The sequence below is a fragment of the Puma concolor genome, chromosome F2 (genome assembly GCF_028749965.1).
Source record: "Puma concolor isolate L17-30 chromosome F2, mPumCon1.1.hap2, whole genome shotgun sequence".
Taxonomy (NCBI): Eukaryota; Metazoa; Chordata; class Mammalia; order Carnivora; family Felidae; genus Puma; species Puma concolor.
In genome coordinates, this window is record NC_141684.1 from 42,733,413 (window position 1) to 42,742,711 (window position 9,299).

General features: G+C 37.2%; 1 protein-coding gene across 1 annotated transcript in view; it reads left to right on the forward strand.

Moving 5' to 3' along the window:
- Positions 1 to 8,533, forward strand: part of RAD54B (RAD54 homolog B) — a 119,701-nt gene extending 111,168 nt beyond the window's left edge. The window contains exon 14 of the mRNA XM_086695457.1: positions 8,295 to 8,533. Within this exon, the coding sequence (XP_086551583.1) occupies positions 8,295 to 8,335 (41 nt within the window). The 3' untranslated portion in view covers positions 8,336 to 8,533. The remainder of the gene's footprint in view (positions 1 to 8,294) is intronic.
- Positions 8,534 to 9,299: the final 766 nt, after the last annotated feature.

A 9,299-nucleotide genomic window follows, 5' to 3' on the forward strand; every position in this document is an offset into this window, starting at 1 on the left:
TTCTTGAGAGACAGAGACAGAGACAGAGACAGAGCATGAGTGGGGAAGGGGCAGAGAAAGAGAGGGAGACACAGAATCTGAAGCAGGCTCCAGGCTCCAAGCTGGCAGCACAGAGCCCGATGTGGGGCTTGAACCCACGAACTGTGAGATCATGGACTGAGCCAAAGTCAGACGCTGAACTGACTGAGCCACCCAGGCGCCCCTGCATTTTGTATTCTTTTAGATTGGTTTGTTAGCCTAACCCTGATGAAATACCCCATTCTCTTAACATAAGTTTGTAATAAGTCTTGACATATGAAATGAAAGCCTCACCTATTAGGCTGAAAATCTGTACTAACTTGTCCTTCACATTTTGCTCTTTTCCATAAATTTGTTTCAGCTTATAAAGCTATACAGAGGTACTGACATTTTTCTTTGGTTACTCATTCTCTATTTAGTCCATTTTACTAGTAATACAAATGTATTAAGAAAAATTTGAAAAGAATATCTTATCACCCCAGAAAACCACTATACAGTTGTATATTTTCTTGGATTCTATTTTGTATGCTTACCCTAATGATAAGCCTGGTCATCTGTTCTTGGCTGGGACAATCTCTTCTCCCTGCTCCCCTTCCTCCACTTTCATCCATGACCCTATTTCTTTTCTTCTTTCTGCTTCAGTCAGTCTTTGAACATCTTCTAACAACTCAGCCCCACTACAAGTTATAAATTATAATCCCAGTGTAGAGCTATTTAAATGCAGATTTTCTCAAAATAGCCCACAGTGATCTTCATCCCCAAATCTTAGTAGTTGAAATCATGTTGTGATGTTTTATTCCTGTGAGCTGACATATGACATAATCTTTCCACCTAGTTGTTGTCTAGCCTAAGTCTTTTTTAAATCTTGAGTAAAATGGGCTCCTGGGTGGCTCAGTAGGTTGAGTGTCCGACTTCGGCTCAGGTCATGATCTCACGGTTCATGAGTTCAAGCCCTGCGTCAAGCTCTGTGCTGACAGCTCAGAGCCTGGAGCCCGTTCCAGATTCTGTGTCTCCCTCTCTCTCTGCCCCTTCCCCACTCATGCTTTGTCTCTCTCGGTCTCTCAAAAAATGAATAAACGTTAATTTTTTTTTTTTTTTTAATCTTGAGTAAAACAGTGTTTGTGGTTCTGACAAACCTAACATTTAGGATGAATGTTCATTTGTTTTCTCTGGAAGGTAAGGTGAGTTTCTCCATACTCTAAGATGCTATAATTCTATTGTCTCTGGCTGTTAGTAAGCCTGCTAACTGGACACACCCATAAAATGCCGAAAAGCTTAAAACTTCTACTTTGCTTTAAGTGCTGATGGGGTCATTTTGTGTTCCAGGAGTTTCTGTCCAGGTCAGTGTTAGTATTTTTTCTCCAGTAAATACAAAATGCAATTTTAACTGATGTTTGGAGTATACTTTATAATGTTGATAAAATCCATGGAAATCTGGACACATAAACAAGTAGTGGCTAGATGTTTCTAGACAAATACCAAATTCAAATTTGGGGGGTGATGGTGCTCTGCTGGGACTCAGCTTCACTTGTCTCCTCTGAGAACTCTCAGTGCTCTGATCATCAGATTGGCTAAGTTTCATTCCCTCGCAGAGAGGATTTCAGTGACTCCCTTGGAATAAATTCCTTCGTTTCCAGAACAGAATCCAGTTTTCTTCTTCTCCTGGCATTGCCACATTGTGTTTCTTCACCACTGACTCAGGTCGGAAATTTCAGAGTTCTGTGCTATCAAACCCATTGTGAGAAGCCCCGCCATGCCCCATGGCTGTGAGCAAAAATCTCGGTCAACAGAGACTTTTTATCTGGGTTCCAAGCTAGCAAAGCTGATGAACTATACCTGTGTAAAGACCTTTGATGGTTCCAGGACTGGAGAGACCTCTCCTATGAATAAAAAGAATGGAATTGATTTTTTATTAAAAAAAAATTTTTTAACATTTATTTATTTTTGAGAGAGAGAAAGAGACAGAGTGTGAGTGGGGAAGGGGCAGAGAGAGAGGGAGACACAGAATTGGAAGCAGGCTCCAGGCTCTTAGCTGTCAGCTCAGAACCCCACACGGGGCTTGAACTCACGAACCATAAGATCATGATCAGCCAAAGTCAGATGCTTAACTGACTGAGCCACACAGACACCCCAAAAGAATGGGATTTAAATGTAACACTGTTTCTGTCACGAGACTAATATTCAGCATCTGTGTATACAACTATTTCTTTTTAAAATTGTGAAATACTTTAAACATACAAAAAGTATATAGCACAACCTTGTAATAGCTACCTCTGTACATCTCATACAACTTTACACAGTCATAACATCTTGCTGTGTTTGCTTACATCTTTTTTCATTAAGAAATAAAACGTAGGGGTGCCTGAGTGTTCATTTGTTAAACATCTGACTTCTACTGAGGTCATAATCTCACGGTTTGTGAGTTCGAGCCCCACATCGGGCTTTGTGCTGACAGCATGGAGCCTGCTTGGGATTCTCTGTCTCTGTCTCTCTCTGTACCTCCCCCACTCATGCTCACTCTGTCTCAAAAATAAATAAATAAATAAATAAATAAATAAATAAATAAATAAATATTTTTTTAAAAAAGAAATAAAACCCAACAAATGTGGTAAACCATATTTTGACCTCATTCCTCTCCCCAGAAAAATTAATATCCTGAATTTGGTACTTACCATTCCCATATATATTTTTATACTTTGATTATACATATATTTGTTCATAAAGTTTTTATAGTGTTGTTTTCCAGGCTGAAAACTTTGTATAACTTTATGTCAACCTAATCTGTATGCTCTACATATAAAAAAATTATCCATGGGGACACAAATAGCATTAGTTTTTCATTTTAATTGCTGACTAGTATTCAATTATGTGAATATACCACAATTCATTATTTCTCCTATTGGTGAACATTCAGGTTGTATCCATATATATATGTGTGTATATGTATATATATATATATATATATATATATATATATATATATATAATGTATATATATATATATTATATATATATATATGTATGTATGTATTTGTATCCATATATATGTGTGTGTGTATATATATATATATATATATATATATATATATATATATATATTTGCCGTCATAAACAATGCTCCCAGATTTATTTTTGTAGATGTCTCTTTGACTCATTAACAAGACTGTCTTTCAAAATGGAATCATTCTGGGGCACCTGGGTGGCTCAGTCGGTTAAGCCTCCGACTTGGGCTCAGGTCATGATCTTGCGGTTCATGAGTTTGAGCCTGGCATGGAGCTCTTTCCTGACAGCTCAGAGCTTGGAGCCTGCTTCAGATTCTGTCTCCCTCTCTCCCTGCCCCTCCCCCACTTGTGCACATGGGCTCGTGCTCTCTCTCTCTCAAAAATAAACATTAAAAATTTTTTTTAATTTAATTTAATTTTTATTTTTTAAAATTTACATACAAATTAGTTAGCATATAGTGAAACAATGATTTCAGGAGTAGATTCCTTAATTCCCCTTACCCATTTAGCCCATCCCCCCCCACAACCTCTCCAGTAACCCTCAGTTTGTTCTCCATATTTATGAGTCTCTTCTGTTTTGTCCCCCTCCCTGTTTTATATTATTTTTGTTAATCCCTTCCCTTATGTTCATCTGTTTTGTCTCTTAAAGTCCTCATATGAGTGAAGTCATATGATTTTTGTCTTTCTCTGACTAATTTCACTTAGCATAATACCCTCCAGTTCCATCCATGTAATTGCAAATGGCAAGATTTCATTCTTTTTGATTGCCAAGTAATACTCCATTGTATATATATACTATATCTTCTTTATCCATTCATCCATCGATGGACATTTGGGCTCTTTCCATACTTTGGCTATTGTTGATAGTGCTGCTATAAACATGGGGGTGCATGTGTCCCTTCAAAACAGCACACCTGTATCCCATGGATAAATGCCTAGTAGTGCAATTTCTGGATCCTAGGGTAGTTCTATTTTTAGTTTTTCAAGGAACTTCCATACTGTTTTCTAGAGTGGCTGCACCAGTTTGTATTCCCACCAGCAGCACAAAAGAGATCCTCTTTCTGCACATCCTTGCCAACATCTGTTGCTGCCTGAGTTGTTAACGTTAGCCATTCTGACAGGTGTAAGCATTAAAAAAAATTTTTTAATGGAATTGCTCAGCCATAAGATATGTCCATCCTTATGGGAAAATTACTCTCCAAAGTGGTTTTTGTCAACTTAGATGGGAGTGAAATTGTTCTTATTGTTATTTAATTTTGCATTCCCTTAACTACAAGTGGAACTGAGTATATTATCATTTTTTAATTGACTATTTGAACTTCTTCCTCTGAGAATTATTCACTTTAAACTTTAAATCCACTTAAACCTTAAACTTTAAATTGAAGTTTCTTCTTTTAAAACTTGTTTTGGTCTGAATTCTTTGTGTATTCTGGATACTAATCTTTTGTCATGGCAAGTATCTTCTTTCAAGTGACTTGTATTTTCACTTTGTTATTAGTATCTTTTGGTGTACAGGGGTTTTTAAATTTAAACTTTCCCTATGGTTTTACTTCTTGTATTTTGGTTAAAAAAATAAAGTCCTTTCCTACCCTAAAGTCATAAATACATTTATCTATATTTTAGTTTAAAAGCTTTAATGTTTTCCTTTTTCATTTAAGTATTTAATCTACCTTTTTCATTTAAGTATTTTTTCATTTAAGTATTTAATCATTTCATATATATGCTGTTTAATAGGCTATAGCTTAATAGCCAAATGTGTTCTTCTTCAAAATGTATTGGCTATTCTTGGCTTTTTGCCTTTATATATAAATTTGAGAATTAGCTTGTCAAGTTGCACAAAGAACATTCCTGGTATTTTACCGTTTCTCTGACTTTTCTGGATTCATTTTGGGAGACTTGCTGTCTTGGTAATACTGGGACTTCCCATCTGTGAACATCACCTCCTTCTTCATTTATTTACTCCTTCAATAATGTTTTGTGACTTTTAATCCACGAAAATGTTGCACTTAAATTGTAGATTTAGTCCTCAGTTCCAGGTGGTATGCTGGTGCACAGAAAAGTAATTGGTTTGTGCCTATTGCTCTTGTAGTCCAATAACTTGTTGAATTCTTTTTTTTTTTTTTAATGTTTTTATTTATTTTTGAGACAGAGAGAGACAGAGCATGAGCAGGGGAGGGGCAGAGACAGATGGAGACACAGAATTCAAAGCAGGCTCCAGGCTCTGAGCTGTCAGCACAGAGCCTGATGCGGGGCTCAAACTCACGGATTGTGAGATCATGACCTGAGCTGAAGTCAGACGCCCAACCAACTGAGTCATCCAGGCGCCCCAACTTGTTGAATTCTAATAGTTTATAATTCTCTGGGATTGTCTATGTTGACATAACATCCATGAGAAATGACAGTCTTGTTACTCATTTCTAACTCTTTTCTTTTTTAATGTTTATTTTTGAGAGAGAGAGAGAGAGAGAGAGAGAGAGAGAGAGAGGCAGAGAGAGAGGGAGACACAGAATCTGAGCTGTCAGCACAGAGCCCAGTGTGGGACTTGAACCCTCAAACCGTGAGATCATGACCTGAGCGAAAGTTGGATGCTAACTGACTGAGTCACCCAGGCACCCCTCATTTGTAACTCTTATATCACTTTTTTCTTGTTTTACCATGTTAGCAAGGTCCTCCAGTACAGTGTTGGATAGAATCAATGATAGCGGGCATCATTTACTCTTTTTGCTTAGCTAATTATTATTTTTTTAAACTGTTTATTTATTTTTGAGAGAGAAAGCATTAACAGGGGAGGGGCAGAGAGAGAGAAGGAGGGAGATAATCCCAAGCAGACTCCATCCACACTGTCAGTGCAGAGCCCGACGTGGGGCTCAAACTCACTAACCCTGACTGAGATTGTGACCTGAGCCAACGTCAGATGCTTAATGGACTGAGCCACCCAGGTGCCCCTACTTTTTCTACGTTATTTATTTATTTATTTTATTTATTTTTCTTTCTTTCTTTATTTTTTAATTTTATTTAAACAATTTAATTAACATCCAAGTTAGTTAGCATATAGTGCAACAATGATTTCAGGAGTGGATTCCTTAATGCCCCTTACCCATTTAGCCCATCCCCCCTCCCACAATCCTTCTAGCAACCCCCTGCTTGTTCTCCATATTTAAGAATCTCTTCGGGGCGCCTGAGTGGCTCAGTCGGTTGGGCGTCCGACTTCGGCTCAGGTCATGATCTCACTGTCCGTGAGTTTGAGCCCTGCGTCGGGCTCTGTGCTGACTGCTCAGAGCCTGGAGCCTGTTTCAGATTCTGTGTCTCCCTCTCTCTCTGACCCTCCCCCGTTCATGCTCTGTCTCTCTCTGTCTCAAAAATAAATAAACGTTAAAAAAAAAAAAAAAAAAAAAAAGAATCTCTTATGTTTTGTCCCTCTCCCTGCTTTTTATATTATTTTTGCTTCCCTTCCCTTATGTTCATCTGTTTTGTATCTTAAAGTCCTCATATGAGTGAAGTCATATGATATTTGTTTTTCTCTGACTAATTTCATTTAGCATAATACCCTCTAGTTCCATCCATATAGTTGCAAATGGCAAGATTTCATTCTTTTTGATTGCCGAGTAATACTCCATTGTGTGTGTGTGTGTGTGTGTGTGTGTGTGTGTGTGTGTGTATACACACACCTGTATCCCATGGATAAATGCCTAGTAGTGCAATGGCTGGGTTGTGAGGTAGTTCTATTTTTAGTTTTTGAGGAACCTCCATACTGTTTTCCAGAGTGGCTGTACCAGTTTGCATTCCCACTTCTTCTACTTTAACAGTTACCATTGAATAAGATACTTGCTGTAGGTATTTGGTTGATTCCCACCCTCAGGTTAAGGGTATTCTTTTATATACTTATTAAGATGATTTAAAAAAACTATGAATGTGTTTTCATTTATAGCAAATGCATTTTCTGCAAGTATTAAAAGAATTACATAACTTTCTTTGCTTTGTTAATGAGGTAAATTACATTAATAAATTTTCTAATATTATACCATGGTTGTATCCCTAGAATAAACACAGTTTAGAGGAAATTTTTTATGTATTCACATTTTAAGAAAAATTTTTTAATACTTTTGCATTTATATTCGTAAATGAGATTAGCCTATAGTTTTCCTCTGTCATAATCTCTGTTGGTTTTGGCATAATGGTTACATTAGCTTAATTAAATGAACTGTAGAATTTGTCTTAGTTTTCTATGCTCTGGAACATAAGATTGAGATTGCCTATTCTTTGAGTTTTTGCTAGAACTGTGAAACTCTTTAGGTTTCATGTATATGGCACACGTGTGTGTGTGTGTATACACGTATTCAAGAGGGGTAGATTTTTTTTTTTGAGAGAGAGAGAGAAAGCACAAGCAGGGGAGGAGCAGAGAAACAGAGAGAGAGAGAAAAAAAGAGAGAGAATCCCAAGCAGCCTCCGCACTGTCAGTGCAGGACTTGATCTCACAAACTGAGAGGTCATGACCTGAGCTGAGATCAAGAGTCAGACACTTAAGTGACTGAGCCACTCAGGTGCCTGGAGAGGGGTAGATTTTTAAAATGTTGAAACATTTTCTTTAATGGTTATTGGTTTATTTAGGTTTAAAAATTTTGTCCTTAAGTCAGTTTTGATAAGTAATATTCTTCGACAAATCATTTTCAAGTATATTGGCATAAAGTCGAATATTTCTTATGCTTTTAACATCTACTTTCTCTGTAGTTGTGCTCCCTTTTTCATTCCTAGTATGTTTGCTTTTTTCTTTTATCCTAATAAATCTTGCCACAGTCTATTTTATTAGTCTTTAAAAAACCCAACATTTGGTTTTGTTGGTTATGCTATTAACTTCTTGTTTTCTGATTCATTAATTTCTCTTCTTATTTTACTTTTTATTCTTTATGTTTCTTTGGACTTGCTCTGCTGTTCTTTTTCTAATCTTTTAAGTTGAATATTTTGTCCATTCATTTTCACTATTTCTTCTTTTTAAGGCAAACATTTATCGTGCTTCCCAAAGGAAGAAATGACCCCAAATACCAGGCTTACCTTCTGGAGTTCCTTCTCCTGAATCTTGGCTGTGTCGTTCTTCACGGCCTCTTTAAGATCCCAACACGTTCAAGTAGACTTACTTTGTTGAGGTATATTGTTGAAGTCATTGTTGTAAATATCGCTAAGATAATTATTGAGGTATAATCTATATACAGTAAACTGTCTATATGTAAAATGTACAATTTGGTAATTTTTAAATATTTACTCATTTATTTGAGAAAGAGAGAGAGAGAATGCAAGAGGGGGAGGGACAGAGAGAGTAGGAGATACAGAATCTGAAACAAGCTCCAAGGCTCCCAGCTGTCAGCACAGAGCCCAATGCGGGCCTGGAACCCACGAACTGTGACATGAGCTGAAGTCAGATGCTTAGCTGACTGAGCCACCCAGCCACCCCTGGTGAGTTTTGGTATATGTATATAACCATGAAACCATTACCATAATAAAAATAATGAACATATTTATCCCTCCCAAAAGTTTCCTTGTGTTCCTTGGTAATCCTTCCTTCCCTACCCTCTGCCCATCCCAACTCCCCCTCTTCAGGCAACCACTGATCTGATCTACCTTCTGTCATGGTAAACTAGTTTGCATTTTCTAGAACTTTCTTTTGGTCTGGATTCTTTCACTCAGCATAATTAAGATTTGTCTGTGTTGTTGCATATACTAATCGTTCATTCCTTCTTAAGACTGGGTATGTATATGTAACCACAATTTGTTTATACATTCATCTGTTGATAGGCATTGGAGGATTGTTTCCAGTTTGGGGCTCTTACAAATAAAACTGCTACAAACATTTACCTAAAAGTCTTTTGTGTGGACATATACTTTTAATTCTCTCAGACAAATATCTAGGCATGGGATAGTTGGGTCCAGTGGCATGAGTGCGTTTAAAATATTTTACCTTGTTGTCGCAGCCAGGATTGTCAATTGAATTACTTAAGTTACTATTATAAGAAGTAGAAATTCCCTATATGTTTTTCTTGTATGTTTGTGGTTTCTATTTTTTGTTTTCTTTTTCTTTTTTTAAAATGTATTTATTTATTTTGAGAGAGAGAGAGAGAGGGAGAGAGAGAGAGACGATGAGCAGGGGAGGGACAGAGAGAGAGGGAGAGAAAGAATCCCAAGCAGGCTCCACGCTGTCAGTGCAGAGCCCAATGTTGGGCTCGACATCATGAACTATGAGATCATGACCTGAACCAAAATCAAGAGTTGGACGCTCAACCATTTGAG